Source organism: Gossypium hirsutum, chromosome D04, assembly GCF_007990345.1.
Source record: "Gossypium hirsutum isolate 1008001.06 chromosome D04, Gossypium_hirsutum_v2.1, whole genome shotgun sequence".
Lineage (NCBI taxonomy): Eukaryota > Viridiplantae > Streptophyta > Magnoliopsida > Malvales > Malvaceae > Gossypium > Gossypium hirsutum.
Window position 1 is genome coordinate 16750770 of NC_053440.1, and position 20990 is coordinate 16771759.

Here is a 20990-nt window from a genome sequence, read left to right on the forward strand (position 1 = left end):
ACGATGGCAATGTCTATGACTTGGGGGGTCCAATCTAATGATGCAATGAACATTTCTATTGCATTTGGAAATGGTAGATTATTTATGCTAAACATAAATCTTAAAGGTTTAAAGGGGAAAAAGAACACAAAAAGGGAAAGCCAAACAAAGTTACAAAGCTTTATTTGGAGATAAATAAATCCTCAAAATCCTCCGTGCTTCTTTACTTCATTCCCGTTCCATCATTACTCAATGTAAATCAATCAACAAAGGGAATCCCAGAAGAACAGATGAATCATTCTTGCCAAAGAACTAATGCTTAATAGAAAGTATTTCTATACTACTATCAGTTTTTGGCCTTGACAGAATTGTTTTCTTTTATCCCAGCTCGGTTGTCCAACTTGACAAAGCGTTTAAGATCTTCATATGGGAGTGTTTCAATGTCTTTCCTCCTTAGCTCACTCAATGCTGGACTTTTATCCAGCAGATGCCACAGCCAATCAGGGTACTCAGAATCCAGGAATATCTTTGGATCTGCTCCATCCTTGAGTATATTTGCACCAACCACTGTTGTGGATTTGACTTCTTTGCTGAGTGTTGATCCTTCTGGTGCATCACTGGCTGCACCTTTAGAGCCCTTCTTGGCTTTGCCAGCCCCAGCAGCAAATGTTCGTTGTCCCACGCCAACTGCATTCTTGGCAATGATGACACTTTTTAATGATCTCATCTGATTTAATGCCATGATTTTAATCCCTGTAAAAATTTATGTCAATAATTGCAGAAATATCTTTAAAAAAATGAAGAAACGCATCTTTTGATTTATTTCATTATATGGGTGAAGCAAAATCATTAATAAAAACTAAACAACATCAACAGAGGAGTCAATCAATCATAAGTCATATACAGTAATCACAAGTCAATGAGCATTTGTTCCTTCTCCTTTTTTCTTTTTTTTTTTTGATAATAGAAGGGGAAATACATAAACTCCTTTTTAATTCACCCTACGATTATGGTAAAAGTAAATTGTATCCTCTAATAGTGAGTTCTTAGAGAATCTAATCACAACCACAATGGTTAAACACTTCATAGGATCCAGTTTTACTCCAACTATTCACTCTTGCCCATACCCAAGTTTGAGACATAGCAGACACCTCAAACAGACATGGGTATGATTCTTGGACCCTCCAAAAAGAGAGGAGGTAAACTTATAAACACTGTACACAGGTTGGATGTGGAAATGTGTTTGATACATCAACCTGGTTTAGAAACATGGACAGATAGGATCCACAGAGGACATTGTAGTTGTCACTTCAACATTTTGAGGAATGAAGTTTCTCAAAAAAGTTTGTATGCTAATTCATGAAATCAAAGATGCTCATTCATGAAATCAAAGCTACTAGATGACGAAATTAAGAAAAAAAATATAGGAAGGTTCTCAAGATTGGCTATTCCTTTAGTAGATAAGAACCAAAGAGTGCCTGGAAAGAGTTTCTTATCACATTCGCTGAAGCTGAAGAAGTTTTTAAAAAAAAAACAGGCATGAACGAGTCATAAATATTCAAGAAATATCGGCATCCTACTTTGCTTTCCAAAGAGACACTAAGACATGTAAATCTCCATTTATAATATATCCAATCCCTATCACAGCTCATTCATAGCATGACACTGGGCCTACGCAGTGCTCAAGGTAAACAATAACTTCAATATTGAAGGAGTATCATATCTTCATCCAACATCTTAACTTTAAGCGATGAGCAAATATCAAGGAGAAAGAATGCAAGTGGACTCAAAAGTTCACACCAGAAAATTCATACTAATGGAAAATGCTTCTAACTTACAAATTTTAATAGGACCAGCATTGATCATGTATCAAATCATCATTCAAGTCCAAACTCTGAATACCATGGAAACAAGATTTAAGCTTCTTAAAACAATTCGCAACTATCAAATTAAATAAACGCTAAAAACTTTACAGAACTAAATCGACCAAGCATCTATTCAACAGAATATCAACTCAATCCCAGTAAAAGAAAAGAATTAGGTTTGGAATAAGAAGAAGAATTATCTTTTTGGTTTCTAAGAAATCAATTTTGGAAAAAGAAAGGCAAAGATTTCCCAGTTTTTTCTTTTTTTAATCTCAGTTTCAGCTATTTAGTAGTAACCAAAAAGTGCAATAGAAAATGAGAATAAGTTACCTTTCTCTAGAAGTTGTAAAGATGAACTCTTGAGCCGCCCTTTTCCGGAATGAAATTAAGGGATTTAGGGTTTCTGAGACGAAGCTAAAATGAGAGCTTGAAGACGAAGAAGAATTCTGGTTTGCTTATTGGACTGGACCGTGAGACTGGGGGATTATTTGGGTTCACCCATTTTGAGCTTATATATAAGGATGGGCCAGTCCAAATGAGACCCCGACTGGGCCGCTGTGAAAGCTCTGGCTGAGTCCTTTATTTATACATTTGAATGGTATCTATACCAAGGAAGCCATAAGGTCCAGTTGTTCCCTTTTTCTGGCTCTATTCCTTTTACACAACAATTTACTTTAATTTTGATATAATTTGGTATCTCAATTTTTATAATATTATACTTTAATCTAATTAAAATAATTATGTAAATTTTTAAGAATTATTAACACCATTAAAATTTTCCATTAAATTTAGGTCCATTGAATGTCATTTTGTTACCTGGGTGAGTATTTCTTTTTTTTTTTTAATTTCAAAATATCATACTAAGGAATTTAACATAGGAATTTTAACGATGTTAACAAATTCAAAAAGTAAAATAATTAAATTCTTAAAAATATGAATACAAAGATTAAATTACAAATATTACTCTAACCCTGTTGCAACTTTTAATTTTTTACTCTATAAATTAATTAAATAATAATCAACTAATACAAAGCGTGTGTGAAGCAAGTTAAATGGTCATTTTATATCATCTTTAAGATTCTTTAGTCATTTTTATTTTTGTAAAAAAAAAAGCAGTAAGTGATTACATTAAAAATTAGTCAAACTTATGTAAAGGTATCACTATCAAAAAGTAAAACCCCTTGTACTAGAGGGGTTCTTCAAACAACATCAAAATTGAGGGACCTCTATTCATGCACTTGGCAATTCGATCAGCAACCGCATTCTGAGCGCTCGGTATATGATGAATTCTAACCTTCCAATCTTCCACCTTCTAGAGACACCACTAGAAGCGCATTATCACATTCTAGCAAGGGCGAAGCCAGGAAAAAAATTTAGAGGGGTTGAAATTAAATTGACTATATTTTTATTATTTTTAAAGGATTAAATTTTTTTTATCATTTTTAAGGGGCGTGCAATTTTATTTTTACTAATTTAAAATTTTAAAAAACTTTAAAGGCCAAAATGGTAAATTTTCTATTTTAGGGGGGGCCAAGGCCGAGGCCTCTGCCAGCCCCCTAAATCCGCCTCTGCATTCTAATTCTAGCTGCCTGTAATATTATTTCCATGCTACGCGCAGACTTTCAATTATGGCTCTTGCTTCAATTCGAAAATTTGTTTCCTTACCCGCCATCATTGAAAATCTATACAATCTGATTAAATGCTAAAAATACATGTTTTATGTAATTTAATTGGTCAATTTACGAGAACGCACCACTGATTTTCTCCATTTTATATTGAATTTTATACAGAAGTGCAATTTGGGGTCAAAAGAGAAAAAGGAGAAGCAATTGGGCTAGATTGAAGAAAGGAGCAAAAAAGGCGGGCCAAAATAGAATTTTTCCAAGTTGTAATTAGCTGAAATTTTATTTTGACTTAGTGGGAGATTATGTAGGGATTTTTTTTATATCATAGGAATATTTTATTTCCTTGATTTTCTATGGCTAGTGGCTCTTAATTTAACAAAGCCACTAGTATAAATGGGAGGCTACTTTGTTCATTTAATCATCAAGTTTTCAATCAAGCTTTCATCCTTTGAATATAATCTCTCCTTCTTTCTCAAAATTATTTGTTGTCTTTGGTTTTTTTACTTTCAATTTATTAATTTCTAGCTTGTCACCAACCTACACTACTTACATTTTTCTTTTCCAAACCTTTTTCTCATTCCGTGTAACCTAAAACTATTCCACATATTAAGTCACCCACTTTTTACCATTTTAACATTTTTTCCATCCAACCTACTCAAGATATGACCAACCCCAATATGCCTCAAGCCTTAGTTAACTAAACCCATTTCAGCTTCAAGTCGGTGTTAGCTTCGTCAAGATCAATGAGTTACGAACCCAAGAAATTCAATTCCTAATTTTCAGTATTTATTACTTCTCCGGATTAAGAGTATGACTTCATCAACTCACAAAGTCGAAACAACACTAAGTCAAAAAAGACGTCGTTTGAGTTAGTGTGGTTAGACGTACAGTTGGAATTCCGAAAGGATCAATTGTCTAATCGGTTTTCCGTGAACACATTGGCGTGCCAAGTGGGGATTACTGTTTGGTTCCGTCAAGGGAAGTAATAACCGGATTTAAATGTCCCACGCGGTTGAGGACATTGGTTCGAGCTAGGCTCTTCTAGAACGCAAAGTTGTCGGAGTTCTAAACCACGAACGTTTTGTTGGTTGCTCGATCGGTAAGGGTTAGTTATAGGACGTTCCATAACTAATTTACACAAGGAAGAGTTGGTGTCCGAGGCGTCCTTGGTAGCTATAACTAGCTTATTGGAAAAAAAGAGTTCATCTAATTTCGAGGATCGGTTCAAAGACGAGGAAAAACCCGTGCCTGAAGCTGAGCTAAGTTTAATTGATTTTCCTTCAGATTTATTTAACTGTTTTTTTATTTAATTGTTTTCAGCTTTTACTTTTTACGCATTTTTTTCTGTTTATTTCAGGTTTTCAATTTTTATCCTCCACCAAATTTCTTGGGCACGACAACTGCCCAAACACGAATCTGGTCGAGAAAGAGCAACAATTTTACGTGAACCCAGTCTCTGAGGGATCGACCCTACTCCCTATATTGCTCAAGTTTGCAAATTAGGTGTATGATTATATTAGTGGAATCGACAACCATCACAATCATTTCACATTGGCATCTCTAAATATCCCTCCAACCGAAACATTGTTACTAATGGACAATACTACTCCCTTCGTGTTAAGTTTAATGGTGACCAATGCATTGTCGAGACCATAAAATTTAATTGAAGCGTAACTCCTCGCCCGAACAAAACAAGAAAAAATAGTTATAAATCATACTTAAATCGTATAAAAAATGGGGGTTGCTTTCCTCATGCTTTCAATCTTTTTATTATTTTTTAAATTTCAGAATTAAGAATTTTGTGTTTGCCATAAATGATTTTTTTTAAATATTACAATTGATTATTTATAAATATAGAACAAATATTTGAAATCTAACACTAAATTATAAGAGAAAGAGAAAATAGTTCAAACACAATAAATTTATAGGGTTTCGGTCTTAATTACTTACTTCCACCACTTTGATATACCTCAAATATGAATATCCCAGTTTAATCTAAAAAATTATTACTTTTTTAAAAACAAAGTATAATATTTACAAAAATTTAAGCTCTCCAAGAAATGGAATAAGAGTAACAAAAGATTTAACAATAAGCTCTTAGAGATTGTTTACAAGAGAATTAAATAAAATGAATAAATAAACTTGATTCTCTTGATTTTGAAGCTTGGATGCGTCTTTTGAGTCTTAAAGTGCCGTTGATGAGAAAGAACGAGTTTTTGAATATTTATGATTAATGAGGATGAAAAATAATTGTTGGAAGCATTTAATTTGTAACATTTTTCATCCCTGCACACCAGTGAAACGACTAAGGGGAGTTCAATCCCTCAATTCAAATAAAATATAGTTGTCATACACTTTGGTACCAGTAACACTGTTAGAAATTGATGTCGGGGAACTAACAACCTTTCATTACAACACCTGGCAAACATAAATAAAAATGAACATAAAATCTTTGAAATATATAGATTAATAGAAAGGTATAATTTGTTTCATGTAAAGAGTAAACCTAAGCATATAGTTGTCAATCTGGACAACCATTTATTCAAATCATTTAAGATATTTTTTTTAATAATTTTATATATTTTACATTTTTATAAAATATCAAGTTTTTATATTCTTATTTTGAAATTAATTGAAAAACTATAATTTTTCAATAGAAGAATGAACCATTGTCTAGATTTAAATAATAAATCTAGACACCAATTTGTCTATTCATTTCAAACATGCTTTTTAATAATTTTATATATTTTTATAAAATCTGTATTTTATATTATTATTTTGTAAGTACGTAAAAAAATTATAAGATATAGATTACAAGAAATTATAACTTTTTAAATTTGTAAAAATAAATAAATTTACACAAAAAAAAGCACGTCTAGAAGAATCTAGAAGAATAATTGTCTAAGTTCTTCTAAATTTAGACAACCGTTTCTCCAAGTCTATTCATAATATGAAAAATTGTATTTTTTTATTAATTTATGTTTTAAATTTTTATAAAAAAAATAATTTGTATATATATATATTAATTTAAAAAAATATAAAAACTTGATATTTTGTAAAAACCAAAAATAAATTACTAAAAAGAACGCATATGACATGAATGATATTCAAATTTGGACAACCATTTGTGATTTTATTTATTTATTATTTTATATATTTTTAAACATCCTTTTGTTTATAAGTACCATGCACATATTATCATGACATTCACTATCAATGCCACATAATTACCGCAAAAGTAAAGTATAGCCAAATCCAAATTTAAATACTAGTTAAAGTGTAAACTACCACCAACTAGATAAGAGGAACTCAAAGAGGAATAGGTATATGTTAACCCAAAACTAACTTACAAAAAGTAGACACATTCAAACAACATGACAAACTAAGTAATAGGTATATGTTTTCTTTTTATCTCACACCCTAACACCCCTTGAGTTAGCTTTGGTTCCGTTTATCGGTGAATGCTCTTCCAATTGTCGATATAATAACTCAATGCTTTGGTTGTTTTATTTTCTTTGTCCCTCTCATTTTCACTGGTCGTTGATGCCATCACAACGATTGCCGACATTGGCATGGCATTGAAAGTACATATGCCACTCAGAGCAAGTTGTTGTAATCTTTTTCAGGCATTGGGCCTACAACTAAATTACACATATCCAATCTTGACGACAAAAAAAAATACCTAGATGAACACCATACATAAACTTGTAAATATTCTTTCCACGAACACACAAATATAACATAATCACAAGATATCAATTTAAGTAGAGAAACCATAATCACCACGTATGCATTAAAGTAGAAAAACAACTGCAATGAAACTTGAAACATTCAAGTACTTGGGTAATAAAACTGAAACAACCCTTCTTCACACAAAAATATGCTCCGTACAATTCGTTTATTCTCTCATAACATCTCTTCTAAATTAAAATTGCTAAAGCTTGGATACACCAAGCACAATCACTCACTCACTTAAGCCTTAGACATGTGTCGGATCAAGTCGATAACACGGGAACTGCAACAGAAGAAAAAGACCATCAAGGACATGCTACATAATATTTGATTAAAGGAATAATACTGTGGAGCTATGAAATTTAGCATCAATGTAATTTACCTGTAACCCCATTCGTTGTCATACCAAGTCACAAGCTTAACAAAGTTGTCATTCAAAGCAATTCCAGCCTTGGCATCAAAAATGCTTGACCTGATAGTGTCAAATAACGCAGAATATAAGTTCTTGCAAGTGATAGGTTTTTTGTTAACTTTTCTCATGCATATGGAAGATGCTTTAAATGCCATATCTTCACCACGCCAATGTCCACATATTAGTGTTGGGCACGGGTACTTTAAAATAACCATAGCAACATAGCTTTTTGGAGTATATGACATAAATAAGACAGACAAGTTAGAAATTGACAATTTAAAAAGGTATTAACAATGACATAATACCTGTTGTCTCCGATGAAGTCAGTTGAGACTAAATCTTCGTCTACATAACCAAGAATTCCCTTCAAGTTGCCTTCAGATTCCGCCCTATGCACAGACAAACAACAGAACAGAATTATAAGTGAATTATCCTAAGGACAACTTAAGATACCATAATAAGATAAACATATTCTAATGCTTACTTGATAGCAGCCTTAATTTCATCATATGTAGCCTTCTTCTCAAGTCTCACAGTGAGGTCAACCACAGAGACATCAACAGTGGGAACACGGAAAGCCATTCCAGTCAGCTTGCCATTCAGTGCTGGCAAAACTTTGCCGACAGCCTACATGATTACATGATAACCACCACTATCAACAATCAAGCTACAATTCCAGATATAACTTAACAATAATAAATACAGCAACAAATTAATAGTTTATTTGATGTAAAAATACATGTAATAGCATTTGAGAATCTAACAATCAACATAAAACATACCTTGGCAGCTCCAGTGCTGCTAGGAATGATATTGAAGGAAGCAGCTCTACCACCTCTCCAGTCCTTCATGGAAGGACCATCAACAGTCTTTTGTGTAGCTGAATTAAAAAAGAAAATATTAGTCAACAATACAGACATGATTTGCAACAATAAGTAATATGACAGCACAAGTACTTACCAGTAATAGAATGGACGGTGGTCATAAGACCCTCAACAATGCCAAATTTATCGTTGATCACCTACCATCACCAAGTTAGAAGTCTGTTATTTCCTCAAAGATAAAAGTATCAGCCCGATGCACAAAGAAATAAACAAGGAATTATTATTACCTTAGCCAATGGGGCAAGACAGTTGGTGGTGCAACTAGCATTGGAGACAATGTTAAGGTCAGGCTTATATTCCTTCTCATTGACACCCACAACAAACATGGGAGCATCCTTACTGGGAGCAGAAATGATAACCTTCTTCGCGCCACCCTGAAAAGCAAAAAAACATAATCCATTCAAGAAAATAAATTAGGTTCCAAAATTTAAACTTTTAATGCCTCCTGAAAAACATGTGGCATGTTAATTCTGATAAAATTTTCTTCTCATATGACCATAAGCTGAAATTATTATCACAAACCTTCAAGTGAGCAGCAGCCTTGTCCTTGTCAGTAAAAACACCAGTAGACTCAACAACATACTCAGCTCCAGCCTCAGCCCATGGGATTTCCTCAGGGTTTCTAACATCAACACAGAGCCAATCAATCAATAAAAACTCATTACATAATTAAACTCTCTATGATCCTCAAAAAGTCTATAAGATCTTCAAAAGAGAAGAAAATACTACCTGATACCGAAAACTGTGACAGGCTTTTCACCAAAGAGAAGGGTCTTTGAGTCCTTCACCTTAAGCTCATGATGCTTCCATTGACCGTGAACACTGTCGTACTTAAACATGTAGGTCTACACACATAAAATTACAAAATCACATCAATAATTAACGTAAACAGCATAAACACTTATATTCGGGTTTTCAAACTAAAAACAAGTAAAACAGTTCATTTTCATAAATCTCTACTAGATCTACATTTCAACAGATCTGTTATCATTGCATTTTCATAAATCATGCTCACTTTGGAAAGTGAGAAAGTGTTTGATTCAGATCAGGAAAAATAAATAAAATCATCGATCCTCTCAGAGGATTCTTTTTCTACTCGAGATTAAATCTAAAGGATCGAGCAAATAAGCTAAAAATACGAAGGCAAATAAGCATGTAAGCATACAAACCATGTATTCAGTGGTGATGAAAGGATCGTTAACAGCAACGAGCTCAATATCATCGCTTTGGAGAGCAACTCTCGCAACCAAACGCCCGATCCTTCCAAATCCTTCATCAAATCGACAATTAAATCAATAACTAAAAAAATAAAAATACAAAAAAATAAAATAAAAAAGTGTTACCATTGATTCCGATCTTGATCTTTCCCATAATGAAAAATTAAAAAGCTAATCTCTAACAAAGATCAACGGAAGAAATTATTGAAGATGGCGGAGTGAGGCTTGAACAGTGATGAATGAGAAATGAAAAGCGAACAGCATTTATATATAAGCGTAGTGTCCGTGACCTAGAGAGGGGGTAGCTGACGGAAATTTCTAGGAGAAAAAGATGGGAGAATGGTAGCCGTTGATTTCAATGTTGGCACGTGATTGAAGGAATTTGAAATTTGAAAATTTCAAGTGAAATTACGATACTGGTCATTATATGAGTCGAAAGTAAAATGGGTCCACTTGTGGATAGGAAAATCTTATTATCTGGTCATAGCATAGATTTCCAATGTGATTTTTCTTCCCCTTTTTATCTCTATATTATGTTCTTCTAGAAATTTCTTTGTTTTTCAATATAATTATCAATTTTCTCCCCTGTCTCCATAAATATATATAAATAAAATAATTTCTATTATATTTATTTCTTTACAGTTAACACTAATATAACACCAAAGTTGTGAACTTTTTTTAATAACTAGTTATAAAATTTCCTTATTACCTAACTTTTTTTGTTATGACTAATCGAGGAATATACCAACAACCCTAGAGAATATGCTTTTATGCAAGGTGCTACATCATGAGTTTCATTACCCTACCACCAAAGTTGTTTGCATGCGTTATAAAATTAAAACCCATTCAATGACAAATAAGAAGGGATCTTGCATGCGTCTTTAAAACCCAAGGTTTAGAAAATAAGACCAATTCAATGATAAATAGGTGGTTTATACCATTTATTTTGTTGATTTGAGAATTTTTGTTATGTATTAATTGTTTTTAATATTTATTTAACATTAAATTTATTTTTTTAATATGCAAATATTTACATTAAATCCATCAATTATACTAATTGAAACAAAAATTGAAAAGTTGACCAATTTGACTTTTAATCATTTTTTATGTTGTTAAAAACTAAAGAATGCTTAAAAACCTCATGCTTAAAAAGTGAAATGGCAGGTAAATCAATGGTAAAAGAAACACTATTTTTTCTCCTTTTTAGCACCAAAACTATCCTTGCATTCGTTGTTGAACAGTTGGCTGATTAGTTGGCAACGACTAACTGTCCCTTGATCTTTCTCCCTTTTCTCTTTCATATTTTCCTCCCTTTCTTGTTATCTCTATTTGAACCTTACTCATAGTATTATTCAAGTTTTTCTCACGGCTTGATGGTGGTTTGGTGACCCATATAGGTAGCTCTAGTGGTGGTTAAACCAGGGATTTGTGTTGCTTAGTAGTCATCTATTTTAAAAATTCATGATTGTAAGTGCTAGAAGCATGGTTAGGATTTATGGTATTCCCCATCTTTATCTCTTTTTTTTTCTATGTTGTGCTTAATGTTTCATTCCCTTCGTTTTTGTTTTGATTTGTGTATACATGCCTTGCTCAAAAGAGCCTCACCATCCACACCTAGACCAACCTCACCTAATAAGATACCTCACCATATTATAGACATTGTTGGTGCATGGCGTGGCTAACATGTGAAGCTTTTCCCTCTAATCTCACCGAAACAGATGTTGAGCCCTTTTACGTATGGATATCACATAGGACTTTATCAACTCCAATCATCGTCTAGTTTCTAGTACCATCAATCTAATTATCGATTGGCTAAGAGGCATTGTAACACCCCATATCTGACCCAATCATCGGGTCAGAGCTACAAGATGACACATTCATTGCCAGAGCAACTGCGATCAAATCACAATCCGATTCACAACATTAAACATTTAATTATAAGTAAAACAAGTATATAAAACAATATGTAATAATTTTCAGGTCTTATACGAGCTTACAAAAGCTCTAAAGCTAATACGAGGTCGAATTAGGACTAAATAGTAAAGATCACAAAACATCGGGTTGACGTCGCGATGTTAGGAGGTTCCTCGTCGTGACACAACATACTGTGTAAACTGACCGCGCCCATCAACGTGCTTGCACCAGGACTAAGAATCAACACTAATACGATAATCAAATCAGAATAACAATGTGCGATGTCTGCAAGTGTAACAGGTCAATTGTAATATAATTTGTACAATGGGGTACAAGAGTACTCCAATGATCGAACCCACAAGAGTCGACGATTAAGTGAATCCTAGATAATAACAAGCAATTAAAGAGTCTAAATAACTACTCACTAGATAACATAGTACAGCAGACCATGAAATTGAGAGTATTTAAACTAATTTATTAGCTAATTAACAAAATGACTAAATCGTAAAGCATGCAAATCTAGGAAACTATTCAAGCAATAACAAACGGTGGTTGGTTGACTCAATGTGGTTAGTTAATCATCGAAGTAGGAAACTAAAATGCTTAAACTCCTAAGTGGCTCCATTTTACCTCTTAGTCTCAATTTTACCAAATTAAATAAATAGTCTAGTTTATCTCTCGATCTCACCCGACTAACCTGGAACTAATGAATTGGTGTCCAATAAAATTACCTCTCGGTCTCACTTATCTTGATTTTCCATTAGGGGCGTCAATACTAAGTTTTGAGTTTTATTCAGTTTAGTCTAATTTATTGCAATTTAGTCCCTAATTCCACAATTTAATTTACCCACATCTCTATCAACCAACCCCTACAGGGTTTAGTTACCCATGGTCGTATTTAAACAAAAAAAAATCAAAGAAGCAACCATGAAAGCCATTGATATAAAACTCAATAAAAAGATGAAAACTTAGGTTTTCACTTTGAAAGAGATGAAAGCAAACAACTAGAAGCAAAATAAATAACCAAGAACATATAAGTTAAGATTTTTGGCAGAGGAAAAGAAAACAACTGAAATAACATTAAACAAAAGATTAAAATATGATTACAACCAAGTTTAAGGCACTAAACATGCAAATAAACCTAAGCTACAACAGTAAGTAACTTAAATAACACTAAGAATGCAAAGAAACACAAAGAAACTAGCAGAAAATTAAACCTACAGCCATGGAGAGAAAGTATTAAAACCCTAGAAATGAAAGAAAAACTAAGAAGATAACTAAAAATTGTGTCTAATTCCTCTCTCTCTCTCTCTTGACCCCCTTTTTCTTGACCAAAATTCCCCTTAACATTTTTTTTTCATTGGTGTTTCGGTTGGACAAGGACTACCCTTGATGTCAAATTTTGTCTCCTCACAACAGTGATATCGCGATATCCATGGCCTGGACATCGTGATATTGACGACAGTCTCAATATGGGGAGTTTCCTTGAAGGTTGGGTATCGCGATACCTAAGGAGGATATTGCAATACCATCGTAGGTGGTCTCCATTTCAAGACTATCGAGGGTATCGTGATTTCCATGTTTCAGTATCTCGATACCCCTACTATTTGGTGATGTTTTTGCTCAAGATTGGGTCACTATTGCGTTCCTACAACAATTAATCGATCATTAGCTTCCAAATGGTGCATTTGGCTAATTTGGATCTCAAAATGAGTACAAAATGATTAAATACTTATTAAAATGAAAGAACTAAAATAAATAAAAAACTATGAAAATAAATTTAAAACGCTTGAAAATAAACTCTTTAAGTGTAAATCGATCATTAGGTTCCAAATGGTGCATTTGGCTAATTTGGATCTCAAAATAAGTACAAAATGATTAAATACTTATTAAAATAAAAGAACTAAAATAAAGCAAAAACTACGAAAAATAAATTTAAATTGCTTGAGAATAAGCTCTTTAAGTGTAATGGAGAGCCTAATTTGACGTATCAAATTACGACAGATCATAGACCTCATCGCAACGTTTAATATTCAACGTTGCGCCGTGGTATGACAACTTGGTCTCGTCGTGACAACGAACGTACAACTTTGCAGCGTGACATACTGTTTCTACAAATTTCTAAATGAAATATTAAGTTGCAATTTTCAAACAACCAATAGACATACCAAAGCACATTTTTTAGCCAAACATACATCCCCAATGAGTTCAATTTTTAATCATAATACCTTTCATACATGTATATATTCCATTCATTTCATCATTTTCATCCAAACACCTAAGAAACTTCATTAGCTAACTAGTAATCTACTTGAAATAAGTATACACGCATATATATACACATACATTACTATATACACTAATAACATCTCACACTTTTTACCCTAGCAAATATTATGACAACTTAATTTGCACAAATCAAACATATGTTCACTTTCAAAATAACAATCCCAACTCCTAAGTTTTATAAGTATTATACTATACCAAAAATTGATTGACTGCACCTCGACGTACGTGCATCGGGACTGAGAATCAACACTAAAACAGTCAATACTAATGTGGTATGCTGTAAGTATGACAAGTCAGTTGTAATATCTATAAGTGTACAATGGAACACTTCGAGTATTCCAAGGATCGAACCCAAGAGAGTTCCAAGACTAGGTGATTCCTAAGCGGCAAACACGCAATTAAGAAGGCTAGCTAACTAATCACTAAATTTCATAGTACGACAAGTCATGATCAAGATTAATTAAGCTAATTAACTATTGAACGCTAAAAAGGATTAAATTGTAAAATAAGAAAAAGTATGCAATTAACAAATTTGATAACAAACAACGAGTGGTTGACTCCTATGTTGCTAATCAATCTTTGGATTAGGGATTTAAATCACTTAACTCCTAATTTGGTTCAATTTTACCTCTCGATCTCCACTTTACCAAGTTAGACAAATTAATTTGGTTTATCTCTCGACCTCACCAAACTAACCCGGGACTATAGAATTTTCCTCTCAATCTCACTTATCTGAATTTTCCTTTAGGGGCGTCAAGCCTAGGTTTTGAAGTTTATTCAATTTATTCTAGTTTTTACAATTTAGTCCCTATACCAAAAACTAACTAAACAACACTTCCATCAACCAACCACCAAAGATTTAGCTACTCATAATCATTCTAATATGAAAAACAACCCAATAAACATTTAAGCATACATTAGATTAAGCACAAGAATAAGGTTAAAGAAAGTTTTGTGTTTTCTTGATGGATGCTTGAAGAGAATGAAGTTGGCAACAATGAAGGTAACAAATAATGTTAAAGTTCAAATTTTTGCCAAAAAAAAAATGAAGCTGAGTTATTAATGACTAAAGATTAAACTGAAAGTACAAGTAGAGTTCAGGTACTAAACTGCAAATAAAACCTAGCTACAGTAAAAACTAACTCTTAACTAACTTGAAATTATAAAAAGCATAAGTCTAAAACCCTAAAAAATGAAGAAGACAATTAAAGCATTAAAAGATGAAAGAAAAGTGTAAAAAGTTAATCCACTTTGTTCTTAGCCAAAAAGTGGCTTTAACATCTAATTACAAACCCAAATTTGTGACCAAAATATCCTTAAACGTCTAATTTTGATTGGGGTTGAGGTTGGACAAGAGTTACCCTTGTAGTTATTTTTTTCTTCGTTCGGTAGTGGCATCTGATGCACAGGCTCTAGTATCGTGATATCCAAGACAGTCTTAAAATGAGGAGTCTTGAGGGTCTCGGTATTGCGATACCCACTTCTTGGCATCATGATATCATTGGAGTTGGCCTCAATTATCTTCACTTTAGGATCGTTAGGGGTATCACAATTTCCATGCTTCATTATCATGATACCTTTCTTGTGAATGGTGTTTTCTCCAAGTTCGAGCCATTATCGACTCTCTATTCCACTCAATCAAATCATTAGGTTCCTCATGACGCATTTGGCCAACTTGTCTCAAAAGGGAAAAAAATTAAAAAAAACACTTATTAACGAGAAAAGCTAAAACTCAACAAAAACACAAAAAAGACACCTAAATTGCTCAAGAATAAGCTCTTTAAGTGTCATGGAGAGCCTAATTTGACATGTCAAATTACAACAGATCATTGACTCAACCGAGGTACATGCCATACTTAAAAACAAAATGAAATTTACAAACTTTGCTGAGTCGAAGATCGCTTGCTAGACACTGGACCAATTGCTCGAACTATCTAGAATCTACTATACCTGCGCACGGAGAAAACAAATCGTACGCTGAGCAATAACGTTCAGTGGTAGTTTCCATATTTCAAGCCACAAAATAAGAATATTCAATATAATAATTTCATTCTTCTACAACATTCCATTTGATAATCAAACTAACATTTATATCATCCATTCTATTAACAAAGATGTAACATATCTAATTCAATTACTTACATATATATTTCTGTACCAATATGATGTTTAATCTCATTTTTGTTTATATTTTATACAACCTAAACAATTCACTTAATCATCTATAGGCACATATGCTTATTCATTTACTATTATCAACATTTCATATCACATTTCTATAATTTTTGAGCTTATGAGCTCATTTAATAAAATCAGCTTCCGGGGTACGTTTTTAGTTATTTCGTAAGATCTTTCAGATGCTATAGAATATCACAATTCATTTCAATCAACCATATAGCCAAATTATATTTATATAACCCTATTAACCTAACTCGAATTTCAAGATGGATATAGAGATTAGTCAACCTACATCCTAATTTGGCACTACAGTGCATCATTAGGTAAACCGAAAATATTATGTTGAGAAATGTCTCCATATTGTAGTAAACATATAACTATTTTCTATTTATTTAAATGATGAATAAATAAAGTTAATTTCACATTTCACTATTATGCCTTTTGTATTTTTTTCTTTTATATTTTGCATGCATAGCGAAATTGTGACAAGTAGATATTAGCTCATTAATTGTCTAAGTTAAAACTGAAGATAAGTGGCATTATAAGAATATTTACATTGCGAGAAAGACAACTTACTTCAGTAGATAATCTAAATGAGCCTGTAATACGTAAAAGAATCAAAGTGAGCATTTGATTCAAATACTGAGAAGGATTATTATGTCATCTACAACTCTAATTGGGGAAATGACTAGTCTTGGCTACCGAAGCAGTTGACTTCACGAGTAGAGACATAGATGTATTCATTAGTGGAATGATACATTGGACTGGACCCAAGATGAATTAATTCTAAATCCGTTTGTGAATTAATTCACTTGTGGCATTCATGGTGTGGTTTACCTAAATCCTGAGTTAGTCAGTGACCATGCGTATGTAACTCATGTGATTGGATATAAGTGGAGGCTTATAATTTAAAGATAATCGAGCCTATAGCCGGTATGTTGGGTACATGAATTGTGTATGGCATGATTTTACTAGCAACAGTGGAATCCATAGTTCAATTAAAGAGTTAATGATATCCTTTCATTAGCATTTTGTGAATTGATAAATATGGAATATGGCCACAGGTTGCTTGTTCTCGAGCGAGCAATTCATTATAGTCATTTGTTGACAGTGATTATATTAATTATTAAGAAGACAAAATTGTGACAATGAGATAAAATAAGACTGTATTGAGTGAACAAATTTAACTAAAAGGAATCAAGGATATCAAATGAGGGTAACACACACATGATGAGGTCATTGGACAAAACAGTTGGATGGATTGTTTTTGTAAAGAGTATACAATAAGGAGTTTTCAAATATGATACTTCTTGTGGATTGACTCCATGATTAAGTAATTGCGAATTATTAGAACGATGCTTTTGGACATAATTGCAATCACTAGAGCCTAATTGTATATGTCTGATTGGTTCCTCCGCTAGCTCAATAAAAACTCGATCAGATGACATTTGAATCAGAAGAAACCTCTACGGCTTTGGAAATAATTTAATTGAGTCAATTTATTCAATGTGGAATTAAATTAGGTAGTTGTGAGAATTGTTCAACTAGAGAATTTGATTAAAGAATTTTCTTGAAAAATTAATTTGGAAAATCTAAGTGATTTTTGGAAAGATTAATTTTGGTTAAGTAAAATTAAATTAATAAAATTAATAAAAATTAATAATATACTTTTCGAAATTAATTTTCAAGTCAGACAATTGGCCCAATGGGTAATTGAACTTGAAAATTGAAATTCAGATCGTAAATTGGGCATGAGAGCCCAAAACCAAGACCAATAGCCAAAAACTGGTCAAACCAAACCCGATATATGAAACTGGGCTGACGGTCCAACCGGTGGCTAAACCGGACTAGTTGATTGTCATTGACCCAGACCAAATCAGCTCTGGGTGTCATAAGGTTGTCGCTCCTACATCACCAGACACGGGGGTGTCAGTGGCTGCGACGGCGGCGTTCCGGTGATCGGCAGCGGTTGGTCTTCGATGGTTGAGCAGTGGAAGAGTTACATTTCTACTGAAACTCTACCAGAGAATTTGATTTCAGATTAACTATTCCAAAAATAATATTATTTATAATATTTTAATATTAAATTAAATTAAATTAAATTAAATACTTATCTTAATAGTATTTTATTAATTTAATATTAAAATGATTATCTTAATATTAAATTTAATGTAATGTTTATCTTGTAGATAAACATTCTATTATTTTAATAAGATTTAATATTAAATTTAATCTAATATTTATCTTAATAAATATTATGTTAATTTAATATTAAAGTGATTAAGTTTAATTATAGTTGAATTCTCTAAACTCTCCCTATATTAAGAGAGCCTTGGGTCATTATTTGACATACACTTGAATTCAAAAGAAAGTTGTAAAGAGAAAATTCTCTGAAGAGATTATTTCAAAAAATTTCTAAAGATATTTTTCTAATATACAACTTGACCCAAAAGTTTAGAGAAATTGCAAAGTTACCATACTGGTAATTTTTGTGAAATTTTTTTCTTATTCGAAGCGAGTCTACACTCGGCAGATGTGAGCTTGAGGATAACAGAGGAGACTATTCAGTCGAAGCACTCATCCTAGACGAATCAAAAAGGTACAATTTTGATTAAGTGTTTATTACTTTAGATATCACAACTAAGATCTTGTTTTGGAAAAAATTTTAAAACTCTAGTTTTTCCCTAAATATATTTTCTGCTGCATTTCTAAAACCCATTTTTTTCCAACATGCTGGCCTAGATATTGCATTATTGAGTAAGTCGAAGCAATTATATTGGCACACAAGGTGTACCATCGAGCAAGCCGAAGCAATTATATTGGCACACGAGGTGTATCATCGGACAAATCGAAGCAATTATACTCGCACACATAGTGTTAGATCTGGTGCCCTGAGTGTAGTATATTTGTTTGTAAACTTGTAATTTTTTTGAACAAATTAGTTAATAAAGAAAATTCATTGATTATATTAATATACTTTGTACAATTGTCCTTATGTGGTTTTTGAATGCGAAGAGAAATAGAAGAAAATTTTGCTTACTAGTTGTCTAATGTTTAAACTAATACTTAGTGATATTACGTGTTCAGATCGTTATACAGAAAGATAACTTAAATTAGTAGACGAACCTAAACATGTCCTTAGTCTAATCGGAAATGAGTAAACCGATTGAAAGACGAATATGTTGTCTATCAAGTCCAATTGGGGAGATGCTTTGTTTTAGGTATCGAAGTAGATGACTCCCAAAATATAGAGACATAGATGTGACTGACTGGACTGACAATACATTGGACAAAACCCAAGAAAAATAGATCATGAATCCATTTATGGATTTATTCACTTGTAACTGTCATAGTGTGGCATACTTAAATCCTGAGTGAATGACAGACTATGTATGTGTGACTCATATACTTTGATGTAAGAAAAGTCTGGGTTCAAATAGATAAGGAACCGAAAACTGGTGCGTTGGGTATTTGACCTATCGTCAAATGTAGTAGTCAATTCGGGTTAATTTCGCACTTAAAAAGCTTGATTTCTAAGAAATTTAGGTTTTTAATTTACATTTTTAGTAATTAGGCATTAGGAATAAAATTTATTAAAAATAAGTGTTTAACACATTTTGTAGGTGTTCTGACCTAATAGGCTGACACAGGCCTTAGATTGTTCTAATTGGCTTAATTGAGTGTGTAGGATGAATATATAAAGGCCCAATTGATGTGGAAGCAAAGGTTGAGTGACAGGCAAGCTTTTTGGGACGTCAAAACACCAAAGAAATGACACAAGGCTGTATAAGGGTGTCGTGTCACGCCACACAAGAGGTGTAGCGCAACACGAGGCCAACGTGCTGCCTAATTGTTTTGAGGTTATTTTCATCCACACAATCAAACTTATACGAAAACCTAATATCTGCGGAAGTCCTAATTTGGGCTGTTAACACCTTAATAAATAAGACATTAGGGGTTGAATGTAATCAGGTCGTGCTAGAAGCCTTCAAAAGTTTTTAAATACTTTCTTATTTTCTTCTTGAAATCAATTTTGATTCAAGAGTTTGTTTATTTAATTAAAGTATTCTGTTTATATTTTACTTTGCATTCATTTTATTTCGTTATTCCAATCGAGAGATTTGTTACTCCATTCCCTATTCAATATTTAATCTACAATTATTCAAATCACTTTTCTTTTCCGAATCGGTCGTGTTTCTCACATGGTCTATTCAATTAAAGTTGAGATTATGGATAATATGAGTGGCTAACTCCCTTAGGAGAGATTAACGAGTGGATGAAGATGTGATTAACATAGGATATGGGGTTTCTCGAGAAGGATTTTTTAGTATAAATTACGTGTTCTTGAACTGTTAGGCTTGACAACCCTAATAAGTTATCATAGGCTAGAAAAGGTTGAAAGATAAGTTGAACCGAGTAAATCATAATTTATCAGGGTTGAGAAAGTGAGGTCAGGAGATAAGCGTGCATCAATCAATTGATTAGTTCATTAAAGACCGAGAGGTAATAGTTAGTTAATATATTACTAATCCACTCTAAAACCCTAATTTGAAATTAGTTACAAACCCTGAAATAAGTTAATCTTCCTGATTGGTTTATCGATTTAGTTCATTTGTTTATTTCTCGTTATTTATTTATTTATTATTTATTTATTTTATTCTATTTAATCTATTTTCTGGTTGATCGTAATATAGGAAATAATTACTACTACTTAGACTTGATATTGTAAAAACTATTTTCATTATTTATTCCATCCTCCATTGGTTACGATCCTTGGAATACTTCTAGTATTTCATTTTACAACTATATTACAATTTGACCCATGCACTTGTGGACATCGTCGTTCTTAATTTTATATTTTTGGTGTTATATTTATTCTATAAATGATAGTGCGT

General features: G+C 32.6%; 2 protein-coding genes across 3 annotated transcripts; both read right to left on the reverse strand.

Moving 5' to 3' along the window:
• Positions 1 to 135: 135 nt before the first annotated feature.
• Positions 136 to 2340, reverse strand: LOC107899697 (54S ribosomal protein L37, mitochondrial). 2 transcript variants are annotated; one of them, XM_016825468.2, is made up of 3 exons: positions 2175 to 2340; positions 1818 to 1873; positions 136 to 732 (listed from the first exon to the last, which is right to left on the reverse strand). In XM_016825468.2, exons 2-3 carry the CDS (start codon positions 1843 to 1845, stop codon positions 326 to 328), a joined length of 435 nt encoding a protein of 144 aa, XP_016680957.1. In that variant the 5' UTR covers positions 1846 to 1873; positions 2175 to 2340; the 3' UTR covers positions 136 to 325. The 2 variants fall into 2 exon arrangements, with proteins under 2 accessions (XP_016680957.1, XP_016680958.1); XM_016825469.2 differs by lacking the exon at positions 1818 to 1873 and having other exon boundaries at positions 2175 to 2337.
• A 4888-nt stretch (positions 2341 to 7228) lies between these two features.
• Positions 7229 to 10204, reverse strand: LOC107899696 (glyceraldehyde-3-phosphate dehydrogenase 2, cytosolic). The gene is made up of 11 exons (XM_016825467.2): positions 9841 to 10204; positions 9667 to 9767; positions 9227 to 9342; positions 9020 to 9119; positions 8725 to 8871; positions 8574 to 8634; positions 8396 to 8493; positions 8098 to 8240; positions 7919 to 8002; positions 7584 to 7673; positions 7229 to 7484 (listed from the first exon to the last, which is right to left on the reverse strand). Exons 1-11 carry the CDS (start codon positions 9866 to 9868, stop codon positions 7442 to 7444), a joined length of 1011 nt encoding a protein of 336 aa, XP_016680956.1. The 5' UTR covers positions 9869 to 10204; the 3' UTR covers positions 7229 to 7441.
• Between the last annotated feature and the right edge of the window lie 10786 nt (positions 10205 to 20990).

Coding starts and splice junctions, on each gene's coding strand:
- LOC107899697 (XM_016825468.2), bottom strand. CDS start 1,845: ATGATCAATGCTGGTCCTATTAAAATTT. Junction 733..1,817: donor TGCTGGTCCTATTAAAATTT/GTAAGTTAGAAG, acceptor AAATTTTTACAG/GGATTAAAATCATGGCATTA.
- LOC107899696 (XM_016825467.2), bottom strand. CDS start 9,868: ATGGGAAAGATCAAGATCGGAATCAATG. Junction 8,003..8,097: donor GAAATTAAGGCTGCTATCAA/GTAAGCATTAGA, acceptor GTCTGTGCATAG/GGCGGAATCTGAAGGCAACT. Junction 7,485..7,583: donor GACAACGAATGGGGTTACAG/GTAAATTACATT, acceptor CTTCTGTTGCAG/TTCCCGTGTTATCGACTTGA.